Raw genomic sequence first — 13,580 nt, 5'->3', positions numbered from 1 at the left:
TAGTTTGAGTAAAAAAACCCAACCCAGGGGCACTTGGGTGGCTCAGTCATTAAGCCTCTGCCTTCAGCTCAGGTCATGATCCCAGGGTCCTGGGATCGAGCCCCGCATCGGGCTCCCTGCACAGTTCCCTCTCTCACTCCCCCTGCTTGTGTTCCCTCTCGCTGTCTCTCTGTCAAATAAATAAATAAAATCTTAAAATAAAACAAAACAAAACACCAGCCCAACCCAACCAAAAAACAAACAAACCCCACAGGAAACAAAACTGAGAACATAAAACACACTGATGAATGTATCAAAACACAAAGGGACGAGGTTCAGAAGCAAGACTTCTGCTCGTCACCATGAGGCCTCTGCGCCCCTATTTGAGATTCCATTTCCTTGCATTCCAGCCCCCCCCCCAAATTGTTCTCTCTCCTTCACCCCACCTCCCCTGCCCCATCCACAAACACATCCACCTCCTTGCTGTTCATAAAGCACCTAAAGAGAAAACAAAACCAAACCAAACCTCCCTCCTCCCTCCTCCGCTCCTCCAATCGAATTTTGGAGACACCTACACACACCTCTTCACCTTTGGATCCTGTTTCCACACCCACAATTCCCAGAACTGCTGGGCTGACAGTCAACCAATGCCCTAGTTTCCACATCCATTGGCCTCTTTTCAGTCTTGTTCAACCTGACCTCAGAGCAGAGCTCGACGCCCTTGCCCAGTCTCTCTCTCCTCGGGCCCTTCCCACAGAACAGCCCCGGCCACCCCGCCATCCTCACCTCCTTCCTGATTTCCCTGGTTCTTCACCCCCTCCCGATCCCTCCATCAGTTCTCCCCAGGGCTCTGGCCTTTAGCTCCTATCTCTTGTCACCTTACGCCCTCTCTGAGCAGTGTCACTTACTCCATGGTTCATTTATAAAGTCTGATCTCCAAAGAAATGACTCCAAAATCCTTACCTTTCCACCACTGCTGGCTGGATGAGCCCTAGGCCGCAGGTTCACGGGATCCAAAATGGAACTCCTCCTGGTTCTCCATGTTCAAGCAGTGTGGTCGATACCCTTCCTGTTGCCGTGACCTTCATAAGTAAATTGGCCTTTGAACAGATTTAAAATGCCCAGTGCCTCGAGGGATGTCCTTAGGACCTGGCCTCCCTTTATCTCTTGGGTCGGCCTATCTCGATTTGGCTTCAGGTAGGGGCAGGCCCTCCTGACATGCTGGTTCCTGACAGCTCCAGGTTCAAGCCCGGTGGAAAGAAAGCATCTCTTCCTGGTGACTTCTGCCCTACTCCCTGGATTCACTCTGATTGGACCAAGTGTCTGTTCCAGAATCAGTCCCTGTGTCCAGAGAGAGGATTGCACTGGTTGGCAACTGGATTATATATACAAAGACAGTCACTAGGAAGAACATCCCCCTCCCAGGGGTGTTAGGAAGACAGTCAGTTGCTGGGAAGACCGGGCTGTTTGGCTGGCCAGGACTGAGGTCTTGCCTCTCCTTATGAGGCTGGAGCCCCTCTTGAACTGTGAGGATAGAGTAGGTGAGAGATGGTTTTCCAAAAGGAATTTAGGTCTATTTCCAGGAGAAAGGAGAACCGATTTCTGGTCAGACAAGGACAAATGTCCAGCCTAAGAAGTACCATGACCTTGTCCTTATCTTCCTGATCACATATCCCCAAAGTACTGGGTTGATTCTTTTTTTGTGTCTGTTGTTTTGGCTGGACTATCTCAATAGTTCCCTAAGGAGAACTTCTGTCTCTCATCATGTGTGTCATTAGCTTGCTCGGGCCTCCTGCTGAGTTGTGTTCCATCCTTACATTATGCTCCATTTTTTTTTTTTAATTCATTCACCTGTTGATGGACATTTGAGTTGCCTCCAATTTTTGGCTCTTATGATTAACCATTTGTTAGAGTATTTGGGTGGACATATTTTCATTTCTCTCAGGTAGGCAACTAGTAGAACAGATGGGTCTTGTGGTGAGTGTGTTTAACCGAGAAACTTCCAAGCTCTTTTCCAAACTAGTTTTATTATTTTACATTCCCATCGGCAACGTACAAGAATTCCATGTGTTCTACACCCTTGCCTATACTTGCTATTGTTAGATGTTGTAACTCTAATATTCTATAGGTGTGCGGTGGTTTTCCGCTGTGGTTGTAATCTGCACTTTTCTGAGTGATACTGCACATTTTTCCCGTGCTTTTTGGCCCTCTGTATATTTCTTTTGTGAAGTGTTTGTTGAAATGTTTGCTTATTTTCAATTGGGTTACATGACTCATTGAGTTTATTTGCTAAAATAAAACTGTAAAGAAATTTTGCATCTGTGTTGAGGGAGATTGGTCTTTAGTTTGCTTTTGTTGTAAAACCTCTGGTTTTGGTGTTAGAGTAATAAAACGATTTGGAAATGATTTCTGTTTTCTGAAAGGATTTGTACAGGATTGGTATTAATTTTCCCTTAAATGTTTGACTGAATTCATCAAAGAAGCCATCCAGGCCTGGACTTTTCTCTGTGGGAAGGTCTTTAATCACAAATTTCCAGGGCTAAATCCAAAAATCCAGGGCTACTCAGATTTTCTATTTCTTTTGTCAATTTTGATAATTTGCATCTTTCAAGAAACGTGTCCATTTTATCTGAGTTGTCAGATTTAAAGGCAAAAAGTTATTCATAATATCCCCTTGTTATCCTTTAAATGTCTATAGGATCTGTAATGATGTCCCTCTTTTCCTTTTTCGATGTGGAGTACTGTGGTGGGGCTGTTGGGGGGGCGGTGGGTAGAAAGAACTAAATCCTAATTCTTCACAGTAGGAAATCAGTAGATAACACCTCTGATGGGAAGAAATCAAGAACAGGTAGTAGAAATACATGGTAGATACCAGGAGAAATTGAAAAAAGAGTTGAAAGTCATTGCCTCTGTGGACAGGTGGGGCATGGCATGGTTGGGGGCAAAGGACTGAAAACCAGTTCATTCTAAACTAGTACAAAATTCTACTTCAGGGTACTTTCATTTTATATGTCGCCTCTCTCATTTGCCTTTCCCTGCCCCAATTCAGGCTGCACTGAAAGTCTACTGTGTTCCTAGCCTTCTGTGATTTCCTCTTATCAGCGCCACTGGGGTCTTGGCTCAGTCTGGTCTCCCTGGTTGTCAGACCCAAATTCTGCCCCATCTTCAGGAACAGCAGACCTGGGCATCCCCAGGGATTCTCACCTTGGGCCAACGGCATACCTGGTATACTTGAAACTCAGAAGATTTTTTTAACATCCCCTTTGCCAATATATCAAAAGTATCTTCAGTAATAACCATGAATGAAACATATACTAGTAACAAGAAGAGAAATGCCATTTAAAATTTTATTGAACTTTTCAAAGATGTCAGTAAACATTAAATAAGTATTAAAGTTCAAAGATGGGCACAATGGCTTAATCTTTTTATGTATATTTTATACTCAATGGTTTGAATTTTGTTTTTTTTTGGTTCTAGACCTACATAACAAATGTTTATTTAAATAACTGTCTGGTAGTAAGTGAATTTTAGTTCAATCAACACTGGCAAAAGGCACAATTTTGGCAACTAGTAAGTTGCACCATTGACATAGTGCTCTATTTTCTTTATACTTAATTTACAAACTAAAATTTGCACTTTCTACACAAAGATGTTACACTTTGTGGTCTGCACTCTTTTGCAGTGTATAAAATTTTAAGCAAAAGTTAAACCCTGTGAGTGGTCACATAAAATGATTCAACTTCTATGGCCTCATCTTACAGTCACTGCCTATCACCTCTTACTTCACAAAGACGATTTGGATGCAGGCATGGAGTTAGACAGGGGCTGGGGACTTGACCTATGCCCAGAGTAGGCTTGAACAACAACTCCCAATTATCAGAATCTCCTCTCTGACTGAAGGGGTATAGCAGAGTCTGTGTGTTGGGAGACCACTACCTAACTGGGTGTCCCCGGAATTCATTTCCATGTGGAATACAAGGTTTATTAAAGGAGATGCACTACCACACGCCAGTGGGGAGCTTACCTATATGCTATTAAAACTCAATGGAACTTAAGCCCACTAAAGATTTTTAAGGGGAAGAGAATTTTATCATACGTTTTTAGAATTGCCACGTGCCTGGTGATAGAAAAGGCAGACTGGCTTTTAGTCCTAGTGTCATTATTATTTGTTAATTGTCTACAGGCACCCAGCAACCACTCCCACCTTTGGTCTGTCACTGTCACAGAGGACACTGTCTCCACTCGACCTGCCATCCACACCTTGCCCTAATATAGCTCCTGCTCCCAATGTTCCAACAAAGTCTTCTTATGAAGAACGCCCTCCATACTGTTGAATCCAACATACAGCTTGAATTTTCAACACCATTCAACCCAACCAATGCATCCGCCATCTTGAAACATTCTCTCCTTTTCTACCGGAATCTCCTGGTGCTCTTTCTCAGCCTCCTTTCCTGGCTCCAACGCCTACATTCATCCATTAGACTTTGGAGTTCCCAGGCTTGGTCTAGCCCTTCTCCTCTCACATGCGGCTCTCCCCATAATCTCGTAGACTCCCATGACATCAACACGGCTCACAGGCTAGCCACTCTCTCTCAACTGCCCACCATCTCTGCTTAAAACGTCACCGACATCTCAAACCGAATATGCCCATAACCTGAGAAGACATTCACTTGTTCACTTAGCGACCAACACATACTGAGCAGTCAACAAATACTGGCTCTTTCTCCAGTGCTCTGCCATCTTGGTAATCACATCACTGGTCCCTGGTTACTTAAGTTGGAAACCTGGGAACTACCCTCGATACCATGTTTCCCCCCAGTCCTCTCTGTTAGATCCATCCCTCTGTCTTACCTGTTCTTTTTTTATTTTTATTTTTTAAAGATTCTATTTATTTATTGGGCAGAGATCAAAGGTAGGCAGAGAGGCAGGCAGAGAGAAAGGGGGAAGCAGGTTCCCCACTGATCAGAGAGCCCGATGTGGGGCTCGATCCCATGACCCTGGGATCATGACCTGAGCTGAAGGCAGAGGCTTCAACCTACTGAGCCACCCAGGCGCCCCTCACCTGTTCTTCCTCAAGAGCATATCCCATCTCTCCCCTTCGATCTGCACTGTCCCCACCACTTCTTGCCTGGATGAGGGCAGCAGGCTTCCACTCTGGACTCCTTCTACCCAGGGTCCATTTCGCAGCCAGAGAGGCTCTTAGTCTCTCTTTTTATTTTATTTTTTAGAGAGGTGTTTGTAGATGTCAGTCTTACAGTGAAATCCTCTGCTTAAATCCTTTGCCCATAGAGCTTACGAAGTCCAGCATGGCCTGGCCCCCGGCCACGTATCTTCGGCTTCGGCTCATGGCACTCCGGTTCTCAAATGTACCGAGCAGCTCCCATGTCCAGGACTCCATGGGAGCACCTCTCTCCCCTCTGTGCCACTAGTTCTTAGCCCTTCCTTTAGGACTCCGGCTCCTTTTCCCTAACCCAGTGAAGTCTTCCCTGCCCCACCCTGTGGTCCACGAGGCCAGTAGGGCAGTAGGAGTGTCCCCCTACTCATTCTGTCTCTCTAGCGCCCATCCTGAGGTTGAACCCAGGTAGATGATCACAGCAAGGGTGTACAGTGCCTCCCTGTTGGGGGGTGGGGGTGGGGGAGAAGCTCAGAAGCTGTGTCGTCTAGGCATGCCTGGGAATGGGTCCATCAAACAATGGAACTGCCCTTCTGTAGGCTGGGCTAAACTTTCCAGAAGTCTCTTGTGTACACCCAAAGTTGAGTGCCTTAGGAAAACATGTCCCAAGGGCATGACATCCCCTGCTAAAGTCATCTCAGCCCCTCTCCCCACACCCCCTGCCTCTGGGGCTCACTCATTCAGGGCTTCCAAGGGTCAATTCGGTCTGGATGCATCCATTTCCTCCAAGGCAAAATGTATCCATGCCTTTTTTGTGCTTTGGAGGCTGCTGGGAATAAGCAGGAGGTGTGAGGTTTTATTACCCCCTGGGAACTATTTACACTGGGCGTGCTGCTTGGGTCAGGGCTGTGGGAGAAGTGGGCGGGCTCCCTGAAGGCGACAAGTGGGTGGGCCCAGCTCCCAGGGGAAGGGACGCAGCTGTGTAGCGCTATTGTTCTGGCATCAAATCCTTCTAAGGCTCCAACTGGATTGCTTGGCGGCAGCTTAATTAAGGCTGCTGTTTTCTTCTTTCTTCTAAGTTTGTTTACTTTATGCACTTTCCAGGGGAGTACGTGTAAGTTAGAACTTGCTTCTCGGGCCACTTGAAGATGTGGGTCAGAGCTTTCTCTCTCACACACACATACACACAAATAAGTAAGACCATACAGGATTTGATTAATACAGTCTGCAAACTCAGACTTCTTTCTGTGTAAGTGTGGATGCTTGTATGTACGCACCTATCTTCACATACCTCAAAGAGCACACACTTTTGTTGCCTATGTTCATGGAACATTTCCAAGAATCGATCAAGTACTTGGATAAAAAGAACTACAGTGCATTTTTTTAAAAGGTTACTTTTACTGATTATAATGCAGTAATGCTTGAAATAATTAATTCAGCAAGGATAAGTTATTTTTAATATTTAGAAATGACCTATTCCTAGGTAGCTCTTGGGTCAAAGAAGAACTCTAAAGAGCAAGTAAAAACCATACAGAAAATACTTCATATCTAAACCCGAGTTAAACAAGCTGCACTCAGAAGAAAATATATAATCTAAAAATGCCATTGTTGTTTAAGGAGAAAGGGTGGCACCCAGCAAAACAAAACAAAATTGACTACTCGTCTTGGAAAGAAGAAAGCAAGCAGAAGAAATCAAAACACAAGCCAGGTAGGGGAAATAAAAGATTAGAGGTGTCATGAACAAAATAATAAAAACAAAACAACAAAGAGAAACAAATCCCAAACTGGTTCTTCAAAAAGAACAATAAATCACAAATAGGTGAGACTAGGAAGAAGAAAGAGAAATGACCGGACTCAGGAGGTATCATGTGATGGAGAACACGAGCAACTGTCTAGCCACACAGGAAAAACCTATCAGAATTGGAGTATCCAAAAACAACAAAAAAGGGGAAAAGACCCCAAACAAAAACCCAAATCGCAAAACTCCTGCCAAAATGGACGTAAGAGATGGAAATTGGATGTTCCAATGAGCAGAAGTCACGGGGGATGATAAAGGGGAGCCACTGAGGAAGAGTCTAGAACCTTCCATCTCTCTTTAAAAAACAAGAGCGGGAAATTCTCAGGTAATTTGAGTATCACGAGCCAGAGAAAACGGTGGGTGTCTCCCTGGCCCATTTTATGAAGCCAGCATAATTTTAGTTCTACCCTCGGACGCAGATATAGAGAGAAGACGATGGAGGCCTCTCACTTGAAAGACGCAAACACTCAATGTATTAGGCAACCGAGCCAGGAAACGTATCAAAAGAATAACACATTAGCACATTCTGACCAAACGGGGCTTATTCCAGGGGATAAGGTGGCGCCCCATCAGGAAATCTGTCCACATCACGTAGGACATTAAAAAAAGGTGGGGGGGGGCGGGGTTTAAACTGGAAAAACAATGTGGTCCTAAGAGCTGGTTCTAAAAGGGGGTGCTGAGGGCGCCTGGGTGGCTCAGTGGGTTAAGCCGCTGCCTTCGGCTCAGGTCATGATCTCAGGGTCCTGGGATCGAGTCCCGCATCGGGCTCTCTGCTCAGCAGGGAGCCTGCTTCCTCCTCTCTATCTCTGCCTGCCTCTCTCCCTACTTGTAATCTCTCTCTGTCAAATAAATAAATAAAATCTTTAAAAAAAAAAATAAATAAAAGGGGGTGCTGAGGCCGGTGGTTTGTCCTTCAGCGCCACTGCTGACAAGTCCCTGCAAATGAGAAGAAAGACGGGACACCAGTCTGTGCCCATCAGACGGGTCCACGCTGTGGATGCCCGGCCCTCCTACTGGAGCAGCAGGTCTGGGAAGGGACCTGCTGGTGTGTACCCCCCACTGCATCAGCGCCCGGGGCGTCTACCACATGGACATAAAGGGAAACAGGAGGATGCTTATGGCCGCCTTGTTCTGGGCTTGTGGGGCACGGTGGCCCCAAGGTGAAGCCAGAGCCCATCCACATGGAAGCAGTTGAATCTGATACAGAAATGCTGATACGCAGAGTTTGAGGGAACAGTTCACACCACTCGTTGGCGACCCGGAGAGGCTGCAGAAGAGTGTCCGGGATTCCGACGTTGGTGGAAAGAAACGCCGGGAAAGCACGTGTGAGCAGACGCGCGCCGGGAGGAGGCGGGCGCTGCCCGAGGCTATCAGAGGGGGAGATGCGGGGGCAGAAAGGGGCAAATACTGCGTTACCTGCTTTCATACGGTCACGGGAATGTGACATCATCTTTTTGGTTTGCCTTTCGATGAAAAAGATCTAAGCTAATTTTAAAAAAGTTTCAGTAGGTTTCTCCAGAAGCATATTCTCCCTCTGATGTTTATGGATTCTCGAATCATCTCCTGGCCCGAGAAAGGAAGCTTGGACCAGCAGCAACTGGGCAGGACCTGGCCTTGCCTGTGGACAGTGGTGAGCGGGGCTGGGAGGGAGGCAGAGGTCACAGACACACCCTTTCGGTGCTGGGTTTCTCCAAGGCCCGGAGGGTTGGGACAGCTGGTCCTCCAACACCGTCCCCCTGCCCCGGAGCCCCTGAACTATTCTAGCTGCGTGGTCTGCCTTTCGGGGCCTTGGCCACAGCTCCTAGAGTCTCTCCCACTTGGAAAGGCACACTCTTTGGCTGTGGGCTTTGGTTTGGAAAGTGTAGCCCCTCCCTTCTCTTCCCTGAGCGCTCGGATTTCTGTTTGACATTTGGTTCTGGCTGGCTCTCCTGTTGAGCTCCCGTGGGCCATGGTGGCTGGAACATCTGAATGGGCAGGAGGGGACAGTTCTCGATTAAATCCAATTCTTTGCCTGTTCCATGCTAAGTCATGCTGCTGAGTGCGGCTGGAGAAAACCAGAACCAGGCTGCCTGGTCTCCGTTTAATGATCCCCAGCCTCGAATGGGCCTTTCATGTTTCCTGGCTGACCTACTGTCCGTACCTCCCTGGTCTGCTCACTTTCCCATGGTCTCAAATGTCTGTCTTACCGCCCCTCCCCCTTCCTCCAGATCTCTGTCACCTCCCGTCCGTCCGTCCGTCCGTCCGTGCTCCCTCTCTGCTCATCTGACCAAGGAGAAGCAACGGAAACAAGGAAACGAAGATGTCCTTAAGTTTCCACCACATCTACCCCTCTTCCTGGCCTGTCTCCCTCCTCCCCTTTGACTGCCTTCCTGTATGATCACCCCTCACCCTTCTCGAAGTTCCCGCTGCTTCTCTCCTTCCATTTCTAGCCGGGTTACTCCACAAGGTTGTGGATATTCCTTGTTGCCAATCCAAGTCCCCCCGACCCTCCTTCCATTTTCCTCTGGGCTCTGATGCCGTCCGGTTCTCCCCTTCTCCACTCCACGGACCCCGGGGCTGGGACCCAGTATTGCTGCTCCTCATCCGACCCGACTTAGCAAAAGCACCTGGTATCCTCCCTCCTCTCTGAAAGCTTTCCGGACTCGGCTTCTAGGATCCAAACCCTCCGGGCTTCAGGCCTGTGTCTGGACACTCCTGCTGAATTTTCCTCTCCACCTGCTTATACTCTAAACTTTGGGGAGCCCCAAGGCTCAGATCTGGGGCTTTTTATTTTATTTTTTTGCTAGACCCACTCGACTTATCTCCCTGGGGACTTCATCCAGGCTCCATGGGTCATCTGGATGCTGAGGACACCCAATAGGAGTCCCCTCGGGCCTGGACGTCTCTCTCGAGCTCCGGCTCAAGCAGCGTCAAGGAGGCACCTTCAACTTAGCACATACAAAGTGAGCTCTAAACCTGTTCCCCCTGAAGCCCCCTCTCCTCAGCCGACATGACAACTTCCAACCGGCAGAGACCCTGCCGGGTCAGTCACCAGAGTGGGGGGAGAGGAAGGGCTGCCCGCACAAAGCCGGGCTCTAGAGGCTGAAAGCTGAGGGTTTCGTCAAGGTGAGGGCTTTGCCCCTGTAGTGTGCTTGTGGGGAGCAAGGGGGAGAGGCTGCGTGTTACCGTGAACGCTGTAATATGTGTGGCACTAGTCACCGGCGATGGTTCTAGAGTCTATGAACACCAAAAGACCAGAAGCAAACGACTTGTCTGGGAAGTCAATAAAGCATTTTATTCCACAGGAAGAAAAATAACGACTCTGACATGAGGAACAGATGAAAGAGTCTTAACAGATCGGTGACCGTAAGTAATCATGTTTACACAGTAGAGAACCAGTTAATTTAATTTCAGGTTTTATCAAGCAGCTACTATGGTATTTTGAGGCACAGATGATGCTTTAAAAAAAAAGGTTGCCCTAGAGCCTTCTGAACATCCTGGTGAGTCCCCAGCAGGCCGCTGGCCCTGCCGCAGAGGCTGGACACGGCTGCCTCCCCCTCAGGGGGTGCGCGGGCGCCTCCCTCAGGCCAGTGCTCCCAGCGGGCAAGGCCACAGCTCTGGCTGCCCTGCCCTGTGGGTTGGCCGACTGTGCTGGGTTGGGAATTAGGATGGCTTTTGATTTCTCCTTATCCAATTTCTCCTCATTCAATTTCTTTTACTTTTCTCAGAGAGAAACTGTGTATTTGGGACAGCATGAAAATCAGGAGAAATTATCATAACAAAGTCTTAGACATCACGGGCTAAACACCAATTGAAAAAGAAACCAGGCACTCAAGGGGCCTGGGGCAGGGCCTGCTTCCTTCAGGGCTTTGATTCTTTCCTGGCCAAGCAGGAGGCTCAGTCCAAGGCCCCTGAAGCCTTCCCCCGGGGGGCCCGCGAGGGCAGAGAGCCCCAGAAGCTCTAGCATCTTCTCAGGCTCCTCCGGGTGAGGACTTGCACAATCCACCGGCCGAGTGATTGTTTCTAGAGCCGATTAAAGTCAGAAGGGCTCCGGGAGGAGGGCACCGCACGCAACACCTCTTGGTGGCCCGTGGGTAGCAGCTCTGCTCGGCGCAGCCCTCGGCGGGCTTCCTGCATCCCAGCTGCCACCAGGGGCTGAGGGCCGTCCGCTTCGGTCACACGAAATCCCACTGACTTCATTCCAGAAAGCGACAGAAGGCTCACGGAGGCAAACAATCAGCCCTTCTGAGTCTCATCTTTAGGAGATCGTGGTCTCCGGCTGGCGGTGGGTCACTGATGGCAAAAGTGGGGTACAGCTGGGGAGGCTGGGGGGGGCGGCCCGTAGCAGGTGACACCGGGCCGCGCTGCTGTGGGTCTTGAGAGTGAGCGGAGGGTCGTGACTGCCCCCCAGCAAAGACAAACAACAAACCAAAATCCGCCCCAACCCTTCACGAGCCAAGTTCCGATTTTGCAGTCCACCAACTTAGAGCTCGTGAAGAAGACACAGACCTTGGAGTTTACGACGATCCCTGGAAACACTATTGGGCCAAAGCTCTCGAGCACTGGTGCTAACGCTCCCCTCCAGCTTCTTTGAAAACACACTCACACGTGCCCGCACATGCACACACATGTGCACACGTGCAGGGGAGGGCCAGTGAGGTGGACAGATCAGCTTCATCTGCGTCGCGGAAGGGTTTGGGTCAGGACTTCCAAACACCAAAACCTTCTACACATCCGCTGATGCTGTGCGTCTCGACCTCGGCTATGTGTGACGAGGCCATCGAGACCGATGAGTTTTGTCAAAATGAAAATTAAGAAATCACAAAGCTCGTCATTCATGCTGGAGGGAGCCCCCCCTCCCAGGGAAACAGCAAAAACAAGCCCCAGGAGAAAGAGGGCTCTCCTAGCAGGCCTTGCTAACTGGCTGGAACTTAAGACCAAGGACAAGAGATGTTCTAGCCAAATCTTGGTTCCATGAAAACCGGACAAAACAGCTTTTCTTAATACTCAGATTTCATTCCCTTTCCCGAGACTCTGTCCCTTCTCGTCTGGTGTTACCACTGCTGACCCCAGGGCTGTGCAGCTGTGGTACCTGCCTGTGGCTTTATCGGAAGGAAAGAGTCCTGGGACCTCCTCCCTGCTGTTGCCCAGAAAGGAGAGCCTTCTGAGTGGGGCCTTCTGAGAAGTCTGTGGATTTTTGATTTGTTAAAACAAACAGTTCTGTGAGATGTTTTTCCTTCTAAATCAACAGAGCCTACCAGTGTTTCAAACTGACCCTCTCTGATGATAACCCAAGAAAAACTTACAATGCTGGTGTGCATGAGTGTGCACACGCACACTTAGACCCACAGTGAACAGAACACAATTTACCTCAAAGTTGGGCAAGACTAGTCAGGAGAAAGCCAAACAGATGGAGGGAAAAACGAAGTGGGGGTGGGAAATAAGTAAAAGACGGGTTTCCAAGCCACCGTTCTGCTTCTCCTTCAGGGCCTGGCTCCGGCTCTGGGGCACGGGCTGCCCCACCTGGCCTCGGGGGCCCCGGGATTCCAAGGCGCCCACCAGAGCACCCCAGTCTCACTCAATCTTTGTTCCTGCGACTTCTCTGGTTTCCAAAACTAACACAGAACATTCTTCAACTTTCAAGAATGCCTTTTTATAGAGAGTACCCTGAATTAGATGTGTAGAATTAGTGCAATAAAAGATCCAATATAATTTTATATTACTTTACAGTTAACAAACCTTTACACACATCACAGGCCCTGTTCAGAAATGCTCCTATATATTTACAAACACACAGTTGTACCTATATACATGTTACCAAAATACAGGGCAATCTAAAAATTAGATTCATCTCAGTACACTTTTTTTTTAACGTTATTCAACAAAAACCTTTTGAAAATGATTTCCCCATAATCTAAAGTAACCCTCCACCCCACCCACAAATTAATATGGTTTCCACTTGTTCTTGTATCTTCCCCTTGTTTCTTGATATCGTCCCCCAAACCTTATTCTGGTTGGACTGAGGCCCAGCCGAAGGGCCTTTCCTCCTGATGGATCTGGGGTGTCTGGGAGCGTCTCTCGGGCAGCCGGGGCCTCTCAGGAATCCGGCTCCAACTGCTCTTGGTTTTCATTGAGTCTTAACATAAGCTGCTGTTCATAGTAAAGGCTCTTTGCATAGTTTATCTCTTGTGATAACTTGACAGCAAGGCCCTCGGATTTCACATGGACCTGGAGAACAGAACAGAATTAGTAACACGCCTCAGGGGTGTGGCCAAACAAATCCCAGGATGTGGACCATTCAACTGGCCCAGGCATCGGCTCCCAGCCTGGTGGCAGACCGGAACAGTATGGGTTTACTTTTTTTTTTTTTAAAGTAGACTCCACGTCCGGCATGGAGCCCGCTTTGGGGCTTGAACTCGCGACCTTGAGCTGAGATCCAGAGTCGGACCAGACTGAATTATCTGGGCACCCCTGGTATGAGTTTCCTTTTAAGAAAGATTCCCAGACAGGGCCCCTGAGTGGCTCAGTGGGTTAAAGCCTCTGCCTTTGGCTCTGGTCATGGTCCCAGGGTCCTGGGATTGAGTCCTGCATCGGGCTCTCTGCTCAGTGGGGAGAGAGCCTTTCTCTGCCTGCCTCTCTGCCTACTTGTGATCTCTGTCTGTCAAAGAAATAAGTAAAATCTATAAAAAAAAAAAAGGAAAGAAAGATTTC

General features: G+C 48.4%; 1 protein-coding gene across 9 annotated transcripts in view; it reads right to left on the bottom strand.

Annotated features, from left to right (window-relative positions):
• Positions 1-10,141: 10,141 nt before the first annotated feature.
• The window catches only part of VPS13D (vacuolar protein sorting 13 homolog D), a 253,025-nt gene continuing 249,586 nt past the window's right edge, over positions 10,142-13,580 (bottom strand). For all 9 annotated transcript variants that reach the window (XM_045063766.1, XM_045063770.1, XM_045063767.1 and 6 more), the window contains one exon: positions 10,142-13,097. In XM_045063766.1, coding sequence (XP_044919701.1) covers positions 12,966-13,097 — 132 coding nt within the window. In that variant the 3' untranslated portion in view covers positions 10,142-12,965. The remainder of the gene's footprint in view (positions 13,098-13,580) is intronic.

Source organism: Mustela putorius, unplaced genomic scaffold (genome assembly GCF_011764305.1).
Source record: "Mustela putorius furo isolate JIRA1106 unplaced genomic scaffold, ASM1176430v1.1 tig00003853_pilon_pilon_pilon, whole genome shotgun sequence".
Classification (NCBI taxonomy): Eukaryota; Metazoa; Chordata; class Mammalia; order Carnivora; family Mustelidae; genus Mustela; species Mustela putorius.
The sequence above is the reverse complement of the archived record's forward strand: the minus strand, read 5'-3'. Positions and strand labels throughout refer to the sequence as shown.